Raw genomic sequence first — 26,987 nt, forward strand, 5'->3', positions numbered from 1 at the left:
CGGACTCGAAAGTTCCCCGTCTGCCGGAGGACCGTGCCCGCCCTGCGTCTCGGGGTGGTGCGGCCCGGGGGCGTTTGCGGGAATTTCGCAAGTATCGCCCTGGGCGTGGGGCTGCTTCTTTCCAGTCTCCGGGGTTTTCCCGGGGTCGGTTCTTCCAGCGCATGCAGCCCTTTCGGGGTGCCCGTCGGGGGGCAGGGAATCCCTCCGCCGGTTCCCCCGCTTCCCGTCCTGCACAATGACGCCTTGCTGGCGCCCCCTTTGGTTCTGGTGGGGGCCCGGCTGCGCGACTTTTTCCCCAAATGGGCCGAGATCACGTCCGATCAGTAGGTCCTGGAGGTGGTGCGGGACGGTTATGCCCTGGAGTTCGCCCGCTCTCTGCCGGACTTTTTCCTCGCTTCTCCATGTCAGACTCCTGGGAAGACGCAGGCTTTTCGCCAGACCCTTCAGCGCTTGCTAGATCTCAGGGCAGTTGTTCCAGTGCCCCCTCCGGAGTGGGGCACGGGCAGGTACTCCATTTACCTAGTGGTGCCCAAGAAGGAGGGGACCTTTCGGCCCATCCTCGATTTGAAAGGGGTCAACAGGGCTCTCAAGATTCCCTCTTTCCGTATGGAAACTCTGCGGTCGGTCATTCTGGCGGTTCAGCCGGGGGAGTTTCTCACTTCTCTCGATCTGACGGAGGCCTACTTGCATGTTCCCATTCGGGCCTCTCATCAGCGTTTCCTGCGCTTTGCGATCTTGGGTCAGCACTATCAGTTCTGTGCGCTTCCCTTTGGGCTGGCTACGGCTCCCCGGACGTTCACCAAGGTGATGGTGGTCGTCGCGGCAGCCTTGCGGTCGGAGGGCATCCTGGTACACCCCTACCTGGACGACTGGTTAATTCGGGCAAAGTCGTTGCAGGAAAGCTCCCGGGTTACGGCTCGGGTGGTGGAGTTTCTCCGGTCGCTGGGCTGGGTGGTCAACCTTTCCAAGAGTCGGTTGGTCCCGGCTCAGCGTCTGGAGTACCTAGGGGTGCTGTTCGACACCTCCTTGGGGAAGGTCTTCCTCCCAGAGGCCCGGGTGAGCAAATTGCAATCTCAGATTCGCCTGCTTTTGGCGTCCCGGTGTCCTCGGGCGCGAGATTTCCTCCAGGTCTTGGGGTCGATGGCGGCGTCCCTGGACGTGGTGAGGTGGGCGCGGGCCCACATGCGTCCTCTCCAGTATGCTCTGCTCCGGAGGTGGTCTCCCCAGAGGCACGGGATGGATGTTCCGGTTCCCCTGCGAGGCTTGGCGCGCTGCAGTCTGCGTTGGTGGCTCCAGACCCCTCACCTAGTTCAGGGGGTGGGTCTGGATCTTCCGCAGTGGACGGTGCTCCTTACGGATGCGAGTCTCCTGGGTTGGGGGGCTCAGTGTCTGGGTCACTCAGCTCAGGGTACCTGGTCCGCGGAGGAGGCCTCCTGGTCGATCAACGTGTTGGAGACCAGAGCGGTTCGGCTGGCGCTGTTGGCTTTCCACTCCCTTTTGTTGGGCAAGTCGGTCAGAGTCCTGTCGGACAATGCCACGGCGGTGGCTTATGTCAATCGGCAGGGGGGCACCAAGAGCACTCAGGTGGCACAGGAGGTGGCTCGGCTCATGGTTTGGGCGGAGTCGCATCTTCTGGACCTCTCGGCCTCTCACATTGCCGGGGTAGAAAACGTTCAGGCGGACTTCCTTAGTCGTCACTTCCTGGATCCAGGAGAGTGGTGTCTCGGCGCCGTGGCGTTTCAGTTGATAGTGCGGGCTTGGGGGCAGCCCCTGATGGATCTGATGGCCACAAGTGGCAACGCCAAAGTACCCCGCTTCTTCAGTCGTCGCAGGGACGGTCTGGCCGAGGGTCTGGATGCTCTGGTCCAACCGTGGCCAACGGAGGGGCTGTTGTATGTGTTCCCTCCTTGGCCATTAGTGGGAAGAGTACTGCTTCGCATTGTTCGCCACCCGGGGCTGGTGGTTTTGGTGGCTCCGGATTGGCCTCGTCGTCCGTGGTATGCGGATCTGGTGAGGCATCTGGTGGCGGATCCTCTTCCTCTGCCTCTCGTGTGCGATCTTCTGGTGCAGGGTCCCATTCCCATGTTCGACCCGTCTCCCTTTTGTCTTACGGCTTGGCTCTTGAAAGGGGCCGCCTGAGTAAGAAGGGATATTCAGATAAGGTGATCTCTACACTTTTGGGGTCCCGGAGGCTTTCTATCTCTCGGGCTTATGTGCGGGTTTGGCGTCTTTTTGAGGAATGGTGCTGGGCGCGGGGAGTGGTCTCTTTTCGCGCTTCCCTGCCTAACATTCTAGAGTTCTTGCAGGATGGCCTGGATAGAGGCCTGGCTTGGTCTTCTCTCCGGGTTCAACTGGCGGCCCTGTCGGCTTTTCGGGGGTTGGTGACAGGTCAGCGTTTGTCGGCCATTCCTGATGTGATTCGCTTTCTTCGGGCGGCCAAGTTGCTCAGGCCTCCCATTAGGCCCTCGATTCCCTCTTGGGATCTCAATCTGGTTCTTTCGGTTCTGGTGCGCCCGCCTTTCGAGCCGTTGGATGGCTGTTCTTTGAAGGACCTTACGCTGAAGTCGGTCTTTTTGGTGGCCATTACTTCCGCTAGGCGGGTGTCTGAGCTACAGGCTTTCTCTTGTAGGGCTCCCTTCCTGGAATTTTCGAGGGAGCGGGTTGTTTTGCGGCCTGTTCCTTCCTTTCTGCCGAAAGTAGTTTCTACTTTTCATTTCAATCAATCGGTGGTCCTCCCGGTCTTGGGTAGTCGGGAGGGTTCTTCTGAGCAACGGCAGCTGCGCAAGTTGGATGTCGGTCGGGTCCTCCGCGCTTATGTGCAGAGGACCCGGGAATTTCGGAGCTCCGATCATCTCTTTGTCCTTCTGGCGGGTCCTCGTCGGGGGGCTGGAGCTTCTAAGGCTACTATTGCGCGCTGGATCAAGGAGACGATTGCTTCCACTTATCTTCTGAGTCAGAAGCCGGTTCCGGGGTTTCTCAAGGCTCATTCCACTCGGGGTCAGGCGGCTTCTTGGGCTGAGTCGTCGCTCGTGCCTCCGGTGGATATTTGTAAGGCTGCGGTTTGGTCCTCCTTGCATTCATTTGTTAGGCATTATCGGGTAGATGTTCAGGCGCGTCGGGACGCGGCGTTCGGTGAGCGTGTTCTGGTATCGGCCCTTCGGTGGTCCCGCCCGTGAGGGGACTGCTTTGGTACGTCCCATTCGTAAGGATTAACCTCTACTGGTCTGGAGAGTGCTAAAGAAGGAGAAATTAGGTTCTTACCTGCTAATTTACTTTCTTTTAGCTTCTCCAGACCAGTAGAGGTCCCCACCCTGTCTGTTGTAGTTGTTGTTGGGGCTGTTTCGCGGGCAGTTTTTTGTTTTTTGCTGCGGGTTCTAGTATTTTTCTAGGGCCGGGGAGAATTAAAGAACAGCGGCTGTGGCTCGGCTGGCTTAGCTGGCGAGCTGTGGGGACATTTTCCTTCGGGTATTTCTCCTCTGCATTTTCCAACAGCATTTGGGTATGTTATTTGTTACTCCTGTTCAGAGTACAGTGGTGCCTCACACAACGAACTTAATTGGTTCCAGGAGCAAGTTTGTTATGCGAAAAGTTCGTTATGTGAAACGCGTTTTCCCATAACAATACATGTTAAAAAAAATAATTCGTTCTGTAGCATAAAATATGCTAAGATGACATAAAAAAAGATAAATTTTTGGTTATTATTTTTATTTAGATACATCTAAAAACATAATTGTTTTTTAAAACAACACACATTTTTTAAATTTAAAGACAGACTAAGTAGAGTCTAATTTTACAGTGAGAGAGGGCAGAGTCTCAGTGGCAAAAACTGGGACTTAACTGTTCATTTTTTTTTTTTTTTTCTACCGTGTTTCCCCGATGATAAGGCAGGGCCATCAAATAAGACAGCCCCCCCTTTTTAGAAAAAAATGTAAAATAAGGCACCCCCCCGCAAATAAGCCACCCACCGATACCTGCGCTTACCCGAATCGGGTGGTACGGTGGGTGACTCCGTGTGGTCCCTGGCACCCCCGACACGATCGGGGCAAGAGGGAGCTCAAGCCCTCTTGCCCCCCCGACTCCCCGACACGATCGGGGCAAAAGGGAGCCCAAGCCCTCTTGCCCCGCCGATTCCCCAACTCCCCGACAATATCGGGCCAGGAGGGAGCCCAAGTCCTCCTGGCCACGGCGACCCCCTAACCCCACCCTGCACTACATTACGGGCAGGAGGGATCCCAGGCCCTCCTGCCCTCGACGCAAACCCCCCTCCCCCCAACGACCGCCCCCCCCAAGAACCTCCGACCGCCCCCCCAGCCGACCCGCGACCCCCCTGGCCGACCCCCACGACACCCCCAACCCCCTTCCCCGTACCTTTCTGTAGTTGGCCGGACAGACGGGAGCCAAACCCGCCTGTCCGGCAGGCAGCCAACGACGGAATGAGGCCGGATTGGCCCATCCGTCCCAAAGCTCCGCCTACTGGTGGGGCCTAAGGCGCCTGGGCCAATCAGAATAGGCCCGGGAGCCTTAGGTCCCTCCTGGGGGCAGGGCCTGAGGCACATGGTCGGGTTGGGCCCATGTGCCTCAGGCCCCGCCCCCAGGAGGGACCTAAGGCTCCCGGGCCTATTCTGATTGGCCCAGGCGCCTTAGGCCCCACCAGTAGGCGGAGCTTTGGGACGGATGGGCCAATCCGGCCTCATTCCGTCGTTGGCTGCCTGCCGGACAGGCGGGTTTGGCTCCCGTCTGTCCGGCCAACTACAGAAAGGTACGGGGAAGGGGGTTGGGGGTGTCGTGGGGGTCGGCCAGGGGGGTCGCGGGTCGGCTGGGGGGGCGGTCGGAGGTTCTTGGGGGGGGCGGTCGTTGGGGGGAGGGGGGGTTTGCGTCGAGGGCAGGAGGGCCCGGGATCCCTCCTGCCCGTAATGTAGTGCAGGGTGGGGTTAGGGGGTCGCCGTGGCCAGGAGGACTTGGGCTCCCTCCTGGCCCGATATTGTCGGGGAGTTGGGGAATCGGCGGGGCAAGAGGGCTTGGGCTCCTTTTTGCCCCGATCGTGTCGGGGAGTCGGGGGGGCAAGAGGGAGCCAGGCGGAGAGAGGGCAGTTAAGCGCAGTGCCTGCGCGGAAGGATGCAGCTCGGGCGACTTCGTTGTGTGAAACGAAGTTCGTTGTACGAATCAAGACATAAAGTTCGTTGTGCGCAGCGTGCGCTGTGCGAGGCGTCCGTTGTGTGAGGCACCACTGTATTGTTTTCTTCCTGTTTTCCAGTTCTTGGTTCTGCTTGGCTATTCGGCAGACTGAGGGAAATAGAGAAGGGAGGATAGTATATACTGTCCCAAAGTTTTGTTTTCAGTCTCCACCTGCTGGTCATGATTAGATATATACCCATTCGTAAGGATTAACCTCTACTGGTCTGGAGAAGCTAAAAGAAAGTAAATTAGCAGGTAAGAACCTAATTTCTCCATTTTTCAGTGGCAATAAAAGGAAAAACAATTCCTACTTAACTTAAAGGAGTGCTGGTAGGTCCTGACATGGACCATGTTTCGAGGGTCTTTTTCAAGGAACCCAAAGGAGGTGTTGATAGTTTCAAATGTCAAGGAAATAATTGCTGGGTGATGTAGACGAGAAAAATGATACATAAGTTGAAAAAGTCCCTTCTAATCCTTCATCTAACTTCAAAGGATTGGAAGGGACTTTTTCAACTTATGTATAATTTTTCTTGTCTACATCACCCAGCAATTATTTCCTTGGCATTTGAAACTATCAACACCTCCTTTGGGTTCCTTGAAAAAGACCCTCGAAACATGGTCCATGTCGGGACCTACCAGCACTCCTTTAAGTTAAGTAGGAATTGTTTTTCCTTTTATTGCCACTGAAAAATACTCTTATTATGTACTTATATCTGTTCTTGTCATTTCTAAAACTTGTACAGAACACTATAAGAGACCAAATATAGGGTCCTTTTTGTTGTTGTCTGCCTGGGACTTCTACACATAGTATCCTTTTTCTTAAGCTCTGACACTTGTCTCATCATACCTGCAGTTCCTGGATTTGGATGACATTCAAGATCCAAGCAAGTCTAATGTGGATATGAGGAAGGAGCAGACCCCCAATGTAAGATTTCTTATGTTATCTGATTCTTATCACATCACATTCCTTTATTATATTTTTTGTCCTTTCTGTAGTTTCTTAAAATTGGACTCTGGCCAAAAAAAATGAGTAAATTGTTTACCAGCCCAGACCTAGCATGTGAATCATACTGCTCTAGTAGCAAATGGAGGATAATCAAATGCTTGTGGATACTGCCCTATGTAAAACGAAACAAAAAACCAATCGATCTGCAATTTAAAGTCCAACAACCAAAACAAGGAGAGAAACTGCAGGTATGATGTGTAAGGTGTAAAAGTCTTATCTTTATTGGAGAAAATACAATGTAGCATTCCAAAGAGATGGTCCTCTTTTATGAGTACACAGGATCCATACAAAAGAACTATCTCTTTGGAATGCTACATTGTATTTTCTCCAATAAAGGCAAAACTTTTACATCTTGCACATCGTATCTCCAGTTACTGCCCTATGTAAGACATCATGCAGCCTGGTGCTCCTTTGTATTGTGTCTCCAGCAGATGATTGATTTGGCTAGTTGGCCTAGGGATGGTTTTGGGCAATCAGTGGGGGGTTCCTTTTCTTCTGCCTGAGTCTATACTTGAAGCTGTGGGTGATGACCTGAAGGAGTCTGGCCCTTCTTTTCTCTGGAGTTCCTGAGCTGTTCCTTCTGCTGTGGTCTAGTGCTCTGGGCTATATGGTTTGAAGCCGGTGGCTCGCCTTGCCTTCTTTCTCTCCACTTCCAGGCTAAGATCAGTTTGTTTAGGAAGCTGTGGCTTTAAAACAATAAAATAGAAAAAGAAAGCTGGCAGCAACAAGGAGAAGAGTATGGCCCGGGATAGCAAGAATTTGAGGCAAGAAGTTGCCTGCAGGGAAGGGAGGGAATTCAAAGCTGGTTGGACTAAGGAGCTCCTTGTGTGTCACTTATCTTTCTTTCAGAGGGACTGAACAGTTTATGCTAGGCGCAAGGGCCTGGGAGGGAAGAGCAAAGTCATGTCAGGCCTCCAAGCATGTGAAGTATTATGCCAGCTGCAGGTACTGCAAGTTTTGCCTTGTGGACTCAAATAGCAATAAAGGAACCATGGATTGCATTGGGGTCTATGTAAGATCAGATCCAGCTCCAAAGGGCAGGACTTACTGCCTTTCTTCAGTCATAGGGAAAGCTCTCAGGAAATTCAATTTTCCTGATGTGTCCTTTCTTGCGGTGAACAGCATGCATTCTTTCTATGTACTCTTTATATGAGAAAAGCCTGATCCAGCAATGTTTATTTTGCTTTCAAGCCGCCATCTTTGATACAATTCTGAATTGGGGGAGTACCTTTCTTTTAAGTTCTGTTATTTTTTTTTGTTTTTTTTTATTGCTGGTAGAGGAAAGCACATGCTTTAAGTGGAGGGCAAACTGAAATGCATTAGCATCTTCTGGTTGCATGCAACAAAATTGACTTGGTGAAAATGGCCTAGTTACTCTCTTCATCACTGAAGGCAGGGGTCAATTTTCTAAGCAATTTTCACAGGTAAAACTGGAATTCTGCTATTTAAAAACTGTCCTCTTTGTGTAAGTAAAAAGTACATACTGAGATATAATTTATATGTTATTATTTTGGTGGGGAGTGGTAGGTAGGTAAAAATTGTAGAGGATAACTTACCTCTTCCCAGATTAACTTGGATGGGCAGGCAGGATGCAAAGCTTTTTTTCTCTGTTTCCCCTTTTTGCTGATTTGGAAGTGCTTGCCATCTCTGCTCTCCTCCTTCACCCCATGTCCAACCCCACCAGTATAACCCTCCCACCTTTTTCAGTTGCAACTTTTCAAAGCCGTTCAGTAAAATATTTTCAAACCCTTTAGCTGCCTGTTCCTGTTCTGTTCTTATTTTCGTCCTTTATTTTTATTTCTCAAGCTTTAAATTTCGTTCCTGTTTTCTCTAGCTGTTTTTTATTTGTTTCCCTCTCCATCTTTGAATTCTCCATTTTTTGTTTCCCATTCTGTATTCTCAGTATTTCAACCCTGCTGCCATCTTTGTTTTATGTGCTTATTCCATTCCAACATTATTTCTTTATCCCACCTATACTTTTCATTCTTCTTGCTCCTCTGCTACACATCCCTTCTCTCTCAGCACTCTTACATCCCTCTCCTGCTCCTATCACATATTCTTCATCTCTCTGCCTAATCTTTTCCCCACTGCCTGTCTTCCTCCTCTTCCATACCTCTCCTTCACACTCTTACCTCTCATGTCTTTCCTCACTTCCTCCAACCTCTTTCTCCCCTTCCTTCTTCCTTTTACCTTTTCTCATCTTCTCCCTGTAGAGAGAGTGGAAGACAACAGGAATCAGAAGCACTGCATATATTACGAGTCCCTGGGGCCAAGCACTCTTATACATGCCTGCTTGCTTCCACTCTTACCACTGGCTGGCTACTACATCCATAGGCTGATTCAACCCCAGAAAATGTGGTGAAAGTATCTGTTTCAAGCTTTATCCATGTTTATTGAACAATACCATGCCTCCCCACTCCTTGCCAAACTTCATTGGCTCCCAATAATCTCCAGAATCCATTTCAAATGTTCCTGCCTGGCTTTCAAGATCATTCACGGAATCCTGCCTCCTCTTATCCCACTGTCTTTCAACTCCTCCAGAACTGCCCAAAGGCTTAAACTAGCCTTCCCCTCTCCACGCGGCATCCATTATTCAGGCAAACTGGGAAAATCCCTTCTCTTCAAAATCACAGGTCTTTGGAACGATCTCACCACCCCGCTGCGGAACCTGAGCTCCCTTCAGTTATTCCGCAAACAACTGAAAACCTGGCTTTTCAGCAAATTGTAGCTCTATCCTTCCCCCCTTTCTCTCCCCCTTCTACACATAAGTTCATGTAATCCTTTTTCTTCTTCTCTACCCACTATTTTAAGTTCTTGTAAACCGTGTCGAGCTCCATTCTCATGGAGATGATGCGGTATATAAACTTAAGGTTTAGATTAGATTAGATTAGAATACGTGCTTTTACCGGTATTGTGTGAAGGCATTTTAGGGGTGAGATTAAAGTGGGGATTAAAGCCATTTTTCCATGTTTCTGACTTTTATTGTTTTATGTAATGTGTAAGCCATTTTGAAAAATCTTTTAACCAGGAATGTAGGTACAAAAAATGTGTTCTATTTATCTTCTGTAGCCATGGGCTTTGCAGTCTTATGGGCTTTATGAAATTTTGCCTTAACCAACACCGTATGAAACATTTCAATCCTCTGAAGCAACCCACTCTACTCTGTAACACCTCTGGACATGTCCAGAAATCCTCTTGTAATCCGCCTTGAACCGCAAGGTAATGGCGGAATAAAAATCACTAATGTAATGTAGTTATGTATACTAGAAGCAGGGATAGCAAGTGGGTCAACAGCTCTTGAATAAAGGTGGGTAAATTCAATAAATGATATCCCAGGTCACTGTTAATGGATCATTATAAAATGTATTCTTTGAACGGAAATTGTGACTTGGATATAATAGTGTGAATTAACTCTGCTGTGCACGTCTCTCCTCTTTCAATGACTGAGCTGGTATCTCTTGCTTTTAATAGGTTGTGAATATTGTTCCTCTGACTCCTATGGCTCTAGTTCCACCTGAAGAAGTGGAGAAAAAGAATAATCCACTATACAGGTACTTGCACATCTGCCCAGATAACTGCTTTTCTTATGAAGGCTTGTGGCCTTCATTTGCTCTTTGTGTTTTCAGTTAGTCTGGAGTAATATCCTGGTATTTAGAGCAGTAGGATGAGAGCCAGAATTCAGATCCTGCTGATGGTTCTTATGCCCTTGACAAGTCACTTCATCCTCTATTGCCTTAGATGCAAACTTAGATTATAAGCCTTCTGGGGATAAGGACATAAGTAATGTACCTGAAGGTAACTCATCTTGAGCTACCAAAGAAAAGGAGTGTGCTAAATTTAAATAAATTAGGGCTGCACTTTGATTAAAAATTTGAATTGTGATTAATCATGCAATTAAAGGTAGGTAGGTATTTTTGTCCCCACTGCAGTTCTTTGTGGCTCTGGGTAGGTTACCCTCCATTGTCACAAGAGGCTGCAGTGGAAACAAAAATAAATAAATAATGCCTCTTTAATCCCACAATTAACCATGATTAAAATTTTGATTAAAATGCAGCCCTAAAAGAACTAAAGGATAAAAAGTAATGAAAAGATAAATACAAAACACAAAGTGAAAAATTACAAATTAAAGAATCTAAAATGGTATGCTGAATAGGTATAAACAGCCTTACAGTTTTCAGAGCCTACTTCAGAAAATTAAGCCTAAAATAAATAAATACATTTTCATTGGTGGAAGTCTTTATTATCTGCGTTCTTTGTACTGTCAAGTTATTCCACAAATTACCTTCTCCATGGATGTTTCAATTGCTTTGATGGACCGTTTGAGATAGGTTTTTAAAATTTCCCTTGAATTGGCCTCAACATCACCTTCACTTTTGCCAGAGAGACTAAAAAACATATTTTTTGAACAATGTTGTTGTATGTAAGGGTTTTATTAATTGGTTAATACCTCAGAAAAGCAATGATTTCCATGCAGGAGCAAGGCTTCTTAATCTAGTGGGATATATTATTTCTACTGTGAACTGTTGTCCAGAATCAATTTTTGATAAATATGCTTTCTTTAAAACTTTTTATTAAGCTGGAAGGGGGAGATTCTTGCCAGCAGGAAGGATTTTCGGATGAACACGTGCACTCCCCATGTTAGTGGGGCCTTCATGTTAGAAGTGGCTGGAATGTCTCCAACACAGTTATTTCTTCGGCAAAATCAGAGGGAGGTGAACCAGAATGTTACAGGTAGTTCTTGATGCTTGTTCTTTTGGATCTTTCCTATATTATCTTTCAGGGTCATGAACATTTGCAGAATGCACATGGAAGCCTGTTTTTTTAGCTTTGAACAGCAGAATGAGAATTCAAAAAAATCTTTTTGTCATGTTTTTAAATATCAGCAGAATTTAAATATTTATCTGGTAGTAGCACCTACTATCTAGATGGTGTTGCTGGCCAGGTCTATCTAGCAATTTTCAGCTGCCCTAGCCAGATAGTACAATAGAAAATCGTTAGTGATCGCACTAATACTATTCCGATAATGCCAGGGTGGAGCATGGATGGTCCTGGTAATTACCCAGATAGTGACAATATTCAGTTTTTATCCAGATAACCTAGAACTGCCATATGGTGACATCTGACATTATTAGACAGATTTCCTATTCGGCCCTTTTCTTCCATTTCTGAGTGAAGTTGAGGACTAACAGCCAGACACAAATTGAAGTTTATGTTCAAATAATTTTTATTAGTTTTCAATCATATAAGCAGTAAAGAAACAAGTACAATAAGCAGAAGCAATCACTTAGACATAACTACAACCTCACCTCCCCCCCCAGTTCCCTTCCCCCCCCAGGAGTCCAATGCCACAGCGAAACTAAGAGTCCAATTTAGAGGTTTAATAATCTACTACGGGCATGTGGGGTAAGATCCAGCCAAAAACATTCCCAGGTCTGGCAGAATCTACGGCCCAGACCACGGCCCAGACCACGGTCCAGGTCTCCCAACAATCTCCGCTCCAATGTAGCATGTATTATCATCAAGGATCTCCATTGAGCATATGAAGGAGGATCTCGGGACAGCCAGTTAGTGAGTATTGCTTTCTTCCCCATCAGAAGCACTCTGGTTACAAAGGCGGACATTCCCTTAGGTTTAGGGGTAGCTATATTGTAATAGCCGAATAATGCTCTCGGCTGCGGGAGCCAGCGCCTCCCCCAAAGTGACGTAATTTAGTGTCCCAAATGTATCCAAAACTGTAAAATTTGGGGGCAAGTCCAAAGCATATAACCCAAAGAAGCATGAGCTCGATCACATTTAGGACAAGAATGAGATGCAGTAATCCCCATTTGGGCTGCGCGTTCCGGAGAAATATAAAGTCTCAAAACAATCTTCAATTGTAATTCCCAATGAGTAATATTAGGAGATACCTTCTGAATGTGTCTCAGTACTCGCTGCAGTTGCTGTGCCGTTAAATCGCATTGTAAATCCTCTGCCCATGCTGCAGCCAAAATGTCCAAGTTGGTGCCAGGTTGACATTCCCGGACACCCACAATATGAAAACGAAGAGGAATCCTCTGTTGTGCCGACAGACTGAAAAGTTCAGAAAGTGCATCCTGGTTGTCCTCAGTAAGGTGATCCACTGGTAGAGATTGTACGTAATGTCGGAGCTGATAATAAGCAAAAAGATCAGAGTCCAGTAAATCAAATGTCCGATGTAATTCCGAAAAGGTGGCCAATCTACCATCCTCCAAAAACAAGTGGAATAGATATTGTAGTCCGTGCGGCCGCCACCTAAGGAAGGAGGTATTTTGCAGTCCAGGCTGAAAGGCTCCATTGACAAACTGAAGTTTAAAACATAAAGGCCTTCATGGGAGAGTACTCAGATAGCCTGCACAATTAGGCAGTATCTACCCAAGTGTCTCTCGTCAAGCTATGAGTGCAGGCTATTTTCTTAACTTTGATATTATTTCATTATTATTCATATGTAAGTTAGTGCATTTCCAGTCTAGTTAAGTCTTTTCAATTAACATCCAATCATAAATTGCATATGACTGCATTTTGCCACTATATCTATATTTGGTTCATTGGTAATATGACTTCTTGTCAATCTTACTTCATTAGTAAATTTCCCTAACATTAGCAAATCTATAATGGTTTTAGTTAATCACATGCAATTAGTTTCACTCCTATAAGCTATTTATAGGGTTACACCTAGACAATCTGAAATCATCATCTATTTCTTTGTTTAGTGCAGGTCCAGTATGACCTAATAGTGAACACTATGGGAAGAATTGAGGTAGAAGCTGCTTTCCATCTGAGTCTTTTGCAACTAAATTTATGAGGCATGATGTGTGTGTTGAGGGTTGAATCTTGAGTAGTTTTTGTGGGTTTACTTTCATTAAAGCTGAGCTAGTACAACATTACAGATCTAAATGTCTCAGTGATGCCAGAGCTTGCCTTTGTGAAAAATAGCAAAAACTCAAACATTTCTAAACGTGAAAAAATTTGCTCAGAGACATGAGCAAAAACAAGGGGCCAGAGCCCCAAGAATATCGCCTCACCACCCAATCATTGCATATATTTCAATGGTATGAATATACTTTTCTTCGCCACCCACAGCAGTCAAAAACTTCTCTTATACCAGTATGAACTTTTAAGTGACAGACTTATCTTAATCAGAGGTTCTTAAAAAGATTCTTATTTTCCCCATTATTTGTCTGAATTTCTGTATTGCATCATTTCCCTCCAGGACTGCAGAATGAAGGCCTGAATGATGACAATGGGAACCTGCTGATGGAGACCTCCATATGTCAGGCACCAACGCCAATATTGAACTTTTCTGAGGATGGAGGTGAGAGCATGTCAGAGCCTTGTCATAGCAGCATGTTTGTCGCCCTCCTATTTCTACTGAACCCCGCTCCTGATGAAGGTGATGAAACGGAGCTCTGTACTTGGCATATTTTTTAAAATTTGATTTATTATTTCTTTTATTTTCCATAAATATATGGTTATGTTCATAGAAACATAGAAATAGACGGCAGATAAGGGCCACGGCCCATCTAGTCTGCCCACCCCAATGACCCTCCCCGACCTTTCTCTGTGAATAGATCCCACGTGTCTATCCCATTTGGCCTTAAAATCAAACAATTTTATTGATAATAGCAATACACACTAAAAGGATTAAAATATCCAACAGAGAATACAAGATAGCATAGGTGTTAGAACAAGATTAGGAGAACACCAGTCATCAAATTTTAAACACCCCCTCCCTTCCTCATACCCCCAACCCTTATCATAGAATCTGCAACTGTCCAAGGACCTGGGTTCTTAGTCCTTGGTAGATGAATGTCAAGCCCCCCCTCCAGAAATTGCCATAAACATATGGTTAACAATAGTATTATAGAGAATTTTAGTTTAACTATATTCATCCTAGATTACTGCTTGGGACAGTGGTTCACAAACCTATCCTGGGGAACCCCCCAACCATTCAGGTTTTTCAGAGAATATTCATGAGATAGATTTGCATGAATATTCATGAGATAGAATTGCATGCAGCTCCTCCGTTGGCTTGCCACTCTTCTGAGACGTACACAAAAAAAAATTGTAAGAACTTAAAAAAAAAAGTCCTACCATTGGGTTTTAGATGTAGTGCAAAATGACCATAAATTGCAGTTGGCCTGCTCTATCACAGATTTATTGGATTCTCACTGCAATTATCTTGTTAAATGTCTGGCAGTACAAGACATACTAATGAGATTGCTGATCTTAAGGTGGTGATTCCTGTTCCTATGGATCAATGGGGTACAGTCATCAATCTTGTCTGTCCTGGACTACTGTAATATAATCTAACAGATTAATACTAATACAAAATACAGCAGTCCGCTTGATCTTTGGTCTAAAAAAATATGACCATGTCAACTCCTACCATTTACAACTCTATTGGTTGCCATTCGAGACAAGAGTTTTGTTTAAATTTGGCTGTATTTGAATATAAACCGAGACAACCAAAATCTTGGTTTATATTCGAGTACATACGGTAATCAAAATGTATCCCATCATACAAGCAGAATGCAATAACAATACAGTATGAAATTCCAACCCACAATGGCTCATATCAAGGGCTCCACCCCCACTCCCCCGTTATCATATACCTGTTTTAATAACCAAGCTTTCACCAGTTTATAAAATTGCCCATTATCTGATAGAAGCTTCTGCTCTTGAGGGCTAGTGTTTCACAATGATAGAGCTGCTAGAGTAGAAGAGAACATGTTTGGTTATACCTTTAGGTTAATCAGTCTTCTATTTTGCATTGAGCACAATGCCCAGACAGTACTTGGGATCAGTTACTGAACGTTAAGTAGTACAATGTTTTGATCATGTTCCTGCAGCACCCACACACAATGGTGATGACGGAGGAGAAGAGGACTTCTTACCTTGCAATGAACACCATGAAACAGATGCAGAGATGGATATGGTGACCAAAGAGCACATTGAACAACAGAAGGTAATGGCTTGTACTCTTTAATTAGGCTATAGTATTTCCCCTGACTCCATCTTTTTCATGTCCTTATTCTTTGTGGCATCCCACTCAATAATTCTGTTTGCTTCCTTCCAAGCTTTATTGTACTAAATTTGCAGCATCTCTGCTTGTAACTATAAGTGTAATTCTTTATCATCTTGCCATGTCTAATACTATCTGCCTGATTTACCTCTAATCTAATCTTTCCTGTGAAGTCTAATGAACCAATTCTTCTATTGCTTATTGCCTCATTGTCCTTGACACGCTGTTCTCTTCTTTTAATACTACTATTGCATTGTTTTTTTAATCATGAGTTGATAATGAATGTGATTGATGGGCAGACTAGATGGACCAAGCAGGTTTTTATTTGCCCTCATTTACTATGTTACTATGTCTGTTTAGCAACAGAAATACCGTATAATTAATTCTTCAAGCAGAAGCATCAAGAAAATGCCCATTTTGAAGAGATGACAAGGATTTTATTCCAATTTTCTCAATCTACATAACTTGTTCACTTTGTTGGGGGCAGCTGACCTCTTAATCTCCAGAAGAAATTAGAAGGACTCTAGTCAATTATTGATCCAAGAGATCTACGCCACTCAGAAATTTATAGATCTCTATTATATTTCCCCTTGGCTCTTTCTTCTCCTAGCTGAAGAGCTCTAGCCTTTTTAGCCTATCCCGCTATGAGGCTTATTTTCAAAGCACTTAAGACACACACAGTACTATAGATTTCTGTGGTACTTTATGTGTCTAAGTGCTTTGAACATTAGCCCCTATATCTTTTTTGAGATGCATTGACCAGAATTCCACACAATATTCAAGGTGTGGTTGCACCGTGGAGGAATAAAATGGCCTTATAATATTCTCAGTTTTATTCTCCATTCCTTTCCTAATAATTCCTAACATTCTATTGCTTTCTTAGTTTCTGTTGATGCTGCACGCTGAGTAGAGGGTTTCAATGTATATTATCAATGATCACACCGTGATCTTTTTTTCTAGGCAGTGACTTCTAATGTGGAACCTTGCATCATGTAGCTATAGTTTGGGTTTCTCTTTCCTACATGCATTACTTTGCATTTGTTCACATAAAATTCATTAAAGAATGACATGGAGACAAAGGTTTGTCCCAGTCCTTGCAAGTTTTGGCTTTGTTCCCATCCTTACTCCTTCAGTGTCGAGAAACATAAATTTACTGAGTACTGCTCAACCAAATGCACTCTCTCTCATTAAGGACTGGTTCAAACAAGCTGGTGATGTCTGACTATATTGGTTAGTGGAATATCCATCTGCTTATAATGTAATTTTTGATGACTTATTTATCCATGGATTAAAATCATTGCGATCTCAGTATTTAGTCTTGAACAGTCCTTCCTGCAATTGCAGTATCAACGAAATGCTTTCATGCAAATGCTATGGGTCAGCTACCATAATAATAATTAAAATTTTATTTCTTATATACTGACAAAGCCATGGTAGTTTGAGGCAGTTTACAATAAGAGGAGCTGGACAGTCAGCGATATAGTATCAATGAATACAAGTACATTGAATGCAAGTACAAATAAGAAGGGCTGGACCCATAGATCCATGTATCTGCAGATTTTTCATTATCTTTAAAGTGCTTTAAAAAGCATGGTCAGCCAAGTAAATACTACATACAGGGGGCCTTTTACTAAAGGTTAGTTCAAGTTATCTGCCACAGGAACCAGGTTATTCCTATGGACTCTGCTGCAGGTAATTTGCACTAATTTTTAGTAAGAAATCTCCTAAGTTTTGCATGTGCATTTTTCAGCATAAAAAGAAATTAAAAGCATCAGAAATAAATTTCTACTGGTATTATTACTAGCGCACAAATACCCCCCCCCAGCTGCCAAGTTGCCCAATTCCAGGAGGGGAGGCTTTTTGGCTAATCTTGGCTTTGAACTTTCATCCCAAAGCAATGTTAATCCATACAGGTCCCTCTCCATATGTGCAGGTTTAGGACTTGCGATTTCGGTTATTTGTGAGTTTCTAAACCCTGACCCATCCTTGAATCCCTCCTGCCTCCCAGATCTCTCCATACCTTACTTTTAAAGCCTAGTGGTCTAGAGGTGAAGCAGGGCAGGAGCGATCTTCCTATGCTCCTGCCCCATGCAGAGCTATGAACAAAAATGGCTGCTGTGAGTTCTCGTGGTCTTTATCTCCACCTGCTAGTAGATGGACATAACCCATCTGTCTGGATTTGTCAGCTGTGACTGAGGGAAAGAAAATTATTAGGTAAGACCTAATTTTACCTTCCAGCATCACGCAGTTCATACTTGCAGAGAGCCGAGTCAGGGTGGGAATGCAGAAAGCTCATTGTTTTGCAACTGAAGCCAGGTGAGGGGAAGGAGACTAGGTAAAGCCTAGGGGAGGGGTACATGAGAGAGAGAAAATAGAGTAGATGAAGGCTGCAGGTAGAAGAGACACAGAGAGAGAGCTAGCTGGGAGGGGACGACGCACTGTTGTATTTTGCCACTATTTGACAAAGCATATGACAAAATATGGCGGTGCGTTATTTGGCCCCTGATAGAAAATATAAAATGTGGCCCCTGATAGAAAAAGGTGGACAAGCCTGGTATAGTTTTCTGAATAAGATTTCTCCTCTTCTCCAATAGGCTCTGCCTGAAGAGAAAGCATACATGCTTCGAGAGAGGGGGCCAGTTCCTGGGTCTGCTGCTAAAGTGAAGGTAAAAAAAGAAGTAAGATTAAGAGCTCTCTTCTTTAGCGCCCCTCCAGACCGGTACAGTTCACTGATGGGTAATAGCTCACTCCACAGCAGGTGGAGACTGAGACAAACTTTTGGATGTAGTACAAGTGGCTGTGCAGTCCCCCTATACAAACAGTCTGTTCTCAGTCTCCAGCAGGTGTGGTAAGTTGTTGCAGTCTTCCCTTGGTTAGTGTAGGGCTGTTGGAAGTTGTGTAGTATCCTTTTTGTCCTCTGGAGCCAGTCTGATCTTGGGGGACCCTTTCAGACATGAGGTCTTTCTTTTAGTGCCCCCAGACCGCACAAGACCCACCTGTAGTTTTGTTTTCAGCAATTTAGGATATGATCGAAGTGGAGGATGTATTCCATTCTTTCTTGTGGCTGGTGGTACTTTTTAATTCATTACAAAAAAAAAACACCTCATAAGAGATATAGGTTGATAAATAAAGATGTTTTGATGTGGGAAGTATGATGTTTCTTTTATGGACAGCATTACTTGGTCAACCTGGTTAGCTGGTGGACTTCTAGCACTGGGGAATGTTTGTTTCATTTGGAGTAACAGCAACAATCACAAGCATGGGCTAATCTTTAGCTGCTTGGCTATTCAAGGACTGACTCTAGGAGTACTGTACAGCACACTTGAGAAGTCGGGGATTCTCAGTCTCCACCTGCTGGTAAAGGTGAATAAACCCATTCGTCTGTGCCAGTCTGGAGAGCCTAATAGAAAGCTAATTTTATTTTGCTGATTTCCTGTATCAATCATCATTCTGGAGAATTCCCATTAAATATGGATCAGATGCCTATCTGCCTACATTTTCTCCAACACTCTTAAGAGACATATCAATTTTGTTAGCTATGTGAAGCAAAGTATCATCAGTAAACTATTTTACAGCTGTTTTATAAAATTGTTAGACAGAGGTATTTATTTCACTTCTCATTATTGTGTTCCAATGTTCTTCAGAAAGGGTAATCATCTTGCTGTTAATAAACTAAATCCTGTTCTAGGAATTTCTTGATCCTTGGCGAAGTCTTGATCCCTTTGAATCTACCGAGGATAAGCCCTTTAAAAAAGGTAAGGAAGGCGAAATGCAGCTTTTACCTGTTGATTTTTCCACTTTCAGCTTTTTAGTAGCATGAAACCATATGTCTCATCTTTGAGAATTAATAGAGAAAGCAGTAAACTACAAATGCCATGACTAAGGGATCCTTTTACGAAGGTGTGCTAGGGCCTTAGCACGCGCTAGCCGCTACCGCCTCCTTTTGAGCAGGCGGTAGATTTTCAGCTAGCGCACACTAAAACTGCTAGCGTACCTTCGTAAAAGGAGCCCTAAATCTTTTTCAAGTAGGTTTATTAAAGTTTTGCGTTCTGTAAAAATTGTACAGATTTGTCAATGAAAATGTTTCATTTTTTTCCCTCGGAGCAGAAAAGAAACAAAACTTTAGGTAAAATCTACCCATTTGGGTTTAGATTTAATTACTCATCTTTCCTAATGTGAGTTTAAGGGAAGTTGCTTCTGGCTATAACAGATATCTCCCTTCCCTAGAAGGCTTACAATTTAAGTTTCATATCTGAGACAATGGAGGGTGAAGTGATTGTAAACTGTTGATAGGAGAAGCAGATTTGAATCCTGACTTCTTTGGTTGTCATTTCTTTGCTCTAACCTCGAGCCTATTTCTCCATACCTTATGCATGTGCTTACTAATATATGCTTGTGCCATGATAATCGTCTGAGCAACAGTGTCTCCTAATCCTGAGAACTCTTATACACACTGGTGTTGCATGCTGTGATCAGTCAGGCGCTGTGCCTGCCAAGGTCCCAGTTAGGTCAGGGGAAAAAGTAAAAGGGAAAACCCGGAAGGCGAATTCCAAGGTCTCTCCTGATCATGATTCTGATAATATCTCCTTTGACCACCAGAGGGAGCCTGAACTATCGAAGAATGAGTTAGATGAGCTGTACCCAAGCCACAAAAGGGTAGCCCAAGAGCATCCTGGAACACTGCTGACTCAGCTAGAGTAGGGCGTAGCCCTAGAGTATGTAAGCCAGCAGTGGAGATCAGACAGGCAGGCCGGCTAGGGAGGATCCCCCTGGGCCAAGCAGGAGCAATAGACCCATGCCCATGGAGTTCACAGAAGCTGGTCAAGCTGAGGACTTGCCTTTATTGGATGTGGAACCCATGGATTGTCAAGAAGGTTTTGCAGAGTGTGCTACTGACTTTCCTGAGCCCATGCAGGTGGACTTGATTTCTAGCCACAAAGAGTTGTTTTTGACTGTTTGCCTGTTTGGACTTTCTGGGATGTTTTTGTAAAGCTAGGAGTGTGAATTTTGGGGAGAGGTTTTGTTAATACCCTGGGCGGGAGTTTTGAAAAGCCATTCCTGTGGCTTTATTTTTGCAAAACCTGACACACTCTCCTTTCCTGGCAATAATATAGAGTTATAAACAAGAGAGACTGACTCTATTATGTTAGCACAACCCAAGAGCAGGACCTGCTATGCAAAAATATGGCTCAGAAAAATGTAACTCTAAAGAGGGAGAAGCAACCCCCTCTTAAGACAAGAGTTTTATCTTTTAATCATTGCTTAATAAATGCAAAGACAAGTCCCACTTAAGGGTGTGAGTTGTAAAAAACTGGATGAATATCTTAATGTGTATATTCAAAAAACTTCTGAATAATTTCAAATCTTGCATTCGGGTTGACACTAGACACTTTTGCAATCAAAAAGGTTGAAAAAATAAAGGTACTTATCAGGGTCCCGACGCGGCCCCGTTTCAGTATCTGCCTCAGGAGACCCCGTCTGGTAACTGCTAGAAAGGGTAACAACCATGAAAAAATTCCAAAAAGTGTCGTTCTAGAAATGAAACATCTCTGTGCAACCCGTTTCATTTCTAGAACGACACTTTTTGGAATTTTTTCATGGTTGTTACCCTTTCTAGCAGTTACCAGACGGGGTCTCCTGAGGCAGATACTGAAACGGGGCCGCGTCGGGACCCTGATAAGTACCTTTATTTTTTCAACCTTTTTGATTGCAAAAGTGTCTAGTGTCAACCCGAATGCAAGATTTGAAATTATTCAGAAGTTTTTTGAATATACACATTAAGATATTCATCCAGTTTTTTACAACTCACACCCTTAAGTGGGACTTGTCTTTGCATTTATTAAGCAATGATTAAAAGATAAAACTCTTGTCTTAAGAGGGGGTTGCTTCTCCCTCTTTAGAGTTACATTTTTCTGAGCCATATTTTTGCATAGCAGGTCCTGCTCTTGGGTTGTGCTAACATAATAGAGTCAGTCTCTCTTGTTTATATTTCAAATTGTTTTTCTGACTCCTTAGTTACTTTGTCCCTGCTACAGTGGAAACATAGTTGCAATAATATAGAGTTGCCAGAGGCTTTACTTATTTGCTGTCAATTACAGTGAATTGTGGAAGCCAGTACCTTGAACAATATCTGTGATAACTGAACAAGCTGCTTGGGAGCAGGTTTGTGTTAGCTCCACAGAGAGATGAAGACTTAGCTGCTAATTTGAACTTTATTTTTGAGCTGTTTTATTTGCTGCCCCTTTTGGCATTTTGTTGCTTTGTGACTGTTTTGAATTCTGACAATTTTGCAGCTGTAATGATGAACTACTTACCTGAATGAAGGAACAAGTAAAACTGAATTATTTTTGCTACAAACCTCCATTGTTGTGACTTTGTGTGGTTTTTGTTTTGAATTCCTGATTACTAACAGTCCAGTCCTGCAGGATGACTCCATCCTGGGTCACACGCTAGTTCCATTTTACTTGGTAACCACTAGAGGAGCTGTGGAGTCCTGGCCGGACCACAGTACTGGTTACAATGCTTATTTATATATATATGATATCTCTTCATGGACAAGCAGCATGCCATCTAAATTCAAGTTCAGTTTATTTTGATATACATTTTACCATAGTTTAAGATATACCGGTAAGTAGTCGGAGGCAAAATAATAATAAGGAAATAGTTTAGACAAAAAAAGAATAAAGCAAATGTAGGACAACTAATCATCCACATAGGTGAAATTCATGGATTGAAAAGTATTGAGGATGCACTTGCTCTCTAAACTGTATTCTGTGCCTGACGGGTGGCCAGGCATACAGTTGAGGCTCCTCTAAAAAAATAAAATTTGAGGATGTGGGGGATATGGGGGAAGGGACCCAACCCTTTCAACTGTGGCACCCCTGAGGTCGGTAGGACCCCCAAGAGGGTCCCCTAAGCTCTGTCCAGTCAACAAAAAGGGACAAGAGAAAGGTCACTAATCAGATCCAACAGGCCCTAACTAACCAAAAGAAAGACTGCACAGGCTTACCACCTGCTGGAGACTGAGAACAGACTGATTGTAGATGGGATTGTACAGCCCACTTGTACTACTGCCAAAAGTGATTATGTCTGTCTCCACCTGCTGGCAGAGGAGCGTAAACCCATCCGTTCTGTGCCGGTCTGGAGGGACATTAAAGAACAGAACTTTGCATCACATTCAAGTTTAAGCCAAGTTAAAGTCAACAAATATATTTGGAGCACTATCCAATGTTTTTAAAGGAAAGAACAAAGATCTGACTGTCGTGGCACTTGGATAAAAAAAAGACTACAGAGGTGAGGATGGTATTATTGAGCTGAAACTCCTGCCCACACTTAGTACACTTTAAAACTGATTGAGCTTTGAAAGTGCAGCTCCAGACCTATGCTGACATGAAAAGACATCACCTATGGATGAAATTCATGGATTGAAAAGTATTGAGGATGAATTGTGGACAGTATTCTTGAGCTAAGTATTATCTATTTTGATCGTTTGAGGAGTAAATTATAAATATTTTTGGATGAGATTTACTAGAGACTTTTATACATTATTTATGAAATTTACTTATTGCACTTTTGCGTTATTGCACTTCAAACAGGTGTATGCCTATGATGGTGTGGGCGTGGATTAAAACAAGAGCCTGCTGATTGAATTAAGCTGGGACTTCTGGTGTGGCAGTTGCCATTATAACTTAATGATCACACTGAGGATACACACACATTAATTTGAACAACAGTTATTTATTGTTGGATATATGGTGTATGTCTCTGGTGAATCTCAACCTTTCTCAAGTACCATTGTGTTAGGTTGTTTATAACAGAGGCAGGGTAGCCTCTGTCTCGAAACCACAATTTCATATCTGCTTGAGCTATAAAGTCCTCCGTGGTGCACAAGCCCCCAAAATGTCAGTTTTGTTAGTGGCCCCCCCCAATGTATGGTGGTAGGGGTTAAGTGAAAGGCGTACTGACAAACGCTGGTCCCAGGTTCAGTTCCCTCACTGAAGTTTCACCAGGGAGTAGAATCAAATAATAGGCACAGCCAGAGGTGATTGCATAAAAAATATATTATAGAAATAGGCTTACAGAAAAGCAATATTTATAAGCATTACAATTAAGCAGAGAGCAAAGCAGTTTCCCTGCCTTACAGAGTTCAGAAGGAAGCGTGAAGTTCTAGGGAGAGGCAGAGAGAGAGAGAGAAAAGGGGGATGGTCTAAGCTTCGTGTTCCATAGATAAAGGGAAGGATAGACAGAGAAAGAGAGGGAGAGCCAAGACCCCTCTCCTCCAGAGATAGATAGATAGGTTGATAGATAGATTGATAGATACATTGATAGATAGATGTGTTTTGCAGAGAGCAGGCTTTTATAGCTTGGCTGAATATAGAAACCTGTATGTCCCAGTATCTTTCTGATTAGAACTTGCAAACTGTTTGAGACAATGGTCAATTTAATTGACAAAGGAGGATGTGATACCTGCAAGCATGGAAGATGGGATTAGTCTCTGTGCTTGATCTGTGCACCTGGACCCATTGTCCTAAGCACCCTCTTAATCAGACATTAACACCTTTTAGCTAGTCATGATTCAATCAGGGCTATCAGGGATACTTAAAACATATCAATCAGGGATACTTAAAACAGTCTTCCTGCCCTCAGGGTCTATCTGCATTCCCATGCCAGAGTCAGATTGATATAATTTCCCATAGGCCTTTGCTGACATAAGTAATGCCAACAAAAAATGCTGAATGGTAGCGATAGCTAGGCTGACAGTATACAACCTCCTTAATCTCAAAAATTGACCTGTGGGGATGTTATTGCGCAAATGTTGGGGATGGAAACTGCCATATTGCAATAAATTGTTCCTATCTGTCTCCTTTTCGTGGATACTTGTGGTAAATTTGCCTTGTGCCAATTGGATGGAAATGTCCAAAAATACCACTTGATGTTCACTTGTTGTCATAGCGAAACACAAATTCCCATCACATTGGTTAAGCCAATCAAAGAAGTGGTCCAGGTCCTCACGTGTGCCTATCCATACTGTGAAAATATCATCAGTGTATCTTTTCCAAATGAGAAAATGTTGCTAGAACTGTGAAGGATACAAAAACAGCCGTTCAAACTTAGAAACGTACAGGCAAGCAATGGATGGGGCCATCTTGGCACCCATCGCCGTGCCCTTGATTTGCTTATAGAAATGCTCAAATATTTATATGATTTTTTTGATTGAAATATTTAAGGGAAGGGTGGGTGGGGAGGGATTAATTTATATATTTAGGATGACATTAGTAAAAAATTAAAGTGATGTTTTTATTTTTTATGATATAATATTGTGTACTTGTTGTAAGATGATAAAATGAATAAAGAATTGGAAAAAAAAGAAATGCTCATCAAATTGAAAGTAGTTCATATTCAGGGCTATAGAGGCCAAATTCACCAAAAAATCCCTCCTTGCCCTGGAGAGATCAAGATGTTCCAATTCTTCACTGATAATGTCACTAGCCTCTCTCTGTGGCACATTGGTATAAAGCGCCGTGATGTCCCTGGTAATCAACATGGCATGGGAGAGAACGTCACTGATATCTGTCAAAATATTAATCATGCTAGTGGAATCTTGAACATACGAAGGAGCCAGTGGGACATGATACTTTAAATAAGAGTCCAAAAATGTTGACAACGGTTCTAAAAGAGAACCTATCTCTGACACAATTGGTCTGCCTGGACGGTTCTCTAAAGATTTCTGTATCTTTGGAACAAAATAAATTACAGGAATCCGAGGATGTTTGCACTCCAGGATAAATTCCTTTTCACATCTGTTGGTGCAAGCTTTGGAGGCTAGAATTTAGCTTCCAAAGCTTGCACCAACAGATGTGATATAATATTCCCATTATCAGAAGTACACTGCTATACTCTGTAATTCGCTGTATGTACAGTTTCTCTTTATTGTAAACCGCCTAGAAGTCGCAAGATTGTTGGCGGTATATAAGAATAAAATTATTATTATTATTATTATTAATGTAACCTGTGGGATCTTCTTCCAATGGCTCATAGTATACGGAATTTGAGAGCTGACACATGGCTTCCTCAACATACTTCTCACTATCCATGATAACCACTCCCCCCTCCTTTGTCCGCTGGATGGATTATGATGCTATCATCTCTGGCAAGAGCCACTAATGCTTAATTTTTGAGTTTTATAAGATTGAAATGCGAAGATCCAAGATGGCATTTGGTACCTGCTGACTGATCAGACGCTGTGAGAATCGTTGTTTGTTTGAGCAGATTTCCTTACCAATATTTATTGCGATGCCGAAGAGAAGGGGTAGGAGTACTGCTGCAGCCTTGCAGCGCTCTGAAAATCCCCCTCTTGCTATAATTGAGCAATTTTTACAGTGACTACAGAGGGAGTCAGTAACGTTGGGGAATTGCCCGCAAGATCCATCGACGCAGAGTGACGCCGACCCGGAAGTCCTTGGGTTAGAAACTACCCTGAGCCCCGACATGAGGCATCCACCTCCCCCGTCGCTGAGCGCTAGCTCACCACGCAAAGGGAGTGAGCCGGAAGCAGCAGCACTCCCCAACCGAGATGCTGAACCACCTGGGAGCCAGCGAATAGAAGACTCAATGGACTTGTTAAGTCTAGAGACTACACCAGCGGCTAGAACATCAGTGGGAGGAAAAAACCAGGACCAGAAGTTTGAAAGTGGTAAAGATGAGCCGAGACAAAGTTTGCATGAACTTTCCTTTCATATTGTGAAGCTGGCTGAAGTGACCCTCGATTCAATATGGGACTTGGTTTCCAAACTAGGAGACTCATTGTCTAAACAGATTAAAGATGGGGAAAAGAATTTAAAAACTCAGAAACAAGCAATAGAAGAAAATAAACAAGATATTTCCAAAGTAAATTTTAAAATGGGAGAAATTGAGGAAGAAGTAACTGAGATTAATCAGATTATTAGAAGGAAATTGGAAACAGTGGAAAATAGTTACCGAGCTTCCTGAATAATAACCTGCGCTTGCTGAATTTTCCAAGAGTTCCTTCTATAAGTCCAAGGGAAATGATAAAGAGGTACTTCATGGAGATTTTGAATATTCCCGAGGACTCAATACCTCCCTTTAATCGGGCGTATTATTTGCCTGGTAGAGTATTGAAAAAGCAAGTGGAGGATCAGATTCAGGTTGAGCAGGAACCTCAATAAGACTTGACCGCAATGTTGGAAGTATCTGATAAAGACTTGGCTAAACCAGCAACTCTTCTATTATTTGTGGCATTATTGCCAGACAAAGAATGAATATTAAAAATGTTCTTTAAAAATAAATCCAAGGAGTTTCTAGGTTTGAACATCCAAGTTTTCCCAGATGTTAGTAAAAAAACCTCAAAATTGTAGACGTCAATTTCTTTTATTGCCAGTGTTGCTCAGTTAGGTGGTATTTTCTTCTTACGTTTTCCATGTAAATGTGTAGTAAGGTATCGAGATAATAAATATGTGTTTTTTGAACCGGCTCAACTTGCAACTTTCCTGACACTGAAACGCCTGGAAAAGGAAGGAACAATGGCTAGCTAAAAGTAGAAATATAAGCCCCTTGAATCAGTCATGAGATACCTTTTTTCTTTTTTTGTATAAAGTTTATTTTTTGAATTCACTCGTAGATTCTTGGATCAATTTGAGGACTTGAGATTGTGTGAATAGAGTGAAGTTATTGAAAAGGAATTTTCTTTTATTAGTTTTCCTAAGGCGTTGTAGTCATATAACCTTTATGTACAAAATGTTTGATTTT

The 26,987-nt window shown here is 43.5% G+C and overlaps 1 protein-coding gene across 2 annotated transcripts in view; it reads left to right on the forward strand.

The window, feature by feature from the left end:
- The window catches only part of NCAPH2 (non-SMC condensin II complex subunit H2), a 79,260-nt gene that overhangs the window by 19,561 nt on the left and 32,712 nt on the right, over positions 1-26,987 (forward strand). For both annotated transcript variants that reach the window (XM_033958146.1, XM_033958147.1), the window contains exons 6-12: positions 6,029-6,100; positions 9,653-9,732; positions 10,758-10,912; positions 13,410-13,511; positions 15,049-15,164; positions 17,816-17,887; positions 18,910-18,976. In XM_033958146.1, coding sequence (XP_033814037.1) covers positions 6,029-6,100; positions 9,653-9,732; positions 10,758-10,912; positions 13,410-13,511; positions 15,049-15,164; positions 17,816-17,887; positions 18,910-18,976 — 664 coding nt within the window. The remainder of the gene's footprint in view (positions 1-6,028; positions 6,101-9,652; positions 9,733-10,757; positions 10,913-13,409; positions 13,512-15,048; positions 15,165-17,815; positions 17,888-18,909; positions 18,977-26,987) is intronic.

The sequence above is a fragment of the Geotrypetes seraphini genome, chromosome 9 (genome assembly GCF_902459505.1).
Source record: "Geotrypetes seraphini chromosome 9, aGeoSer1.1, whole genome shotgun sequence".
In the NCBI taxonomy this organism is placed as follows: Eukaryota; Metazoa; Chordata; class Amphibia; order Gymnophiona; family Dermophiidae; genus Geotrypetes; species Geotrypetes seraphini.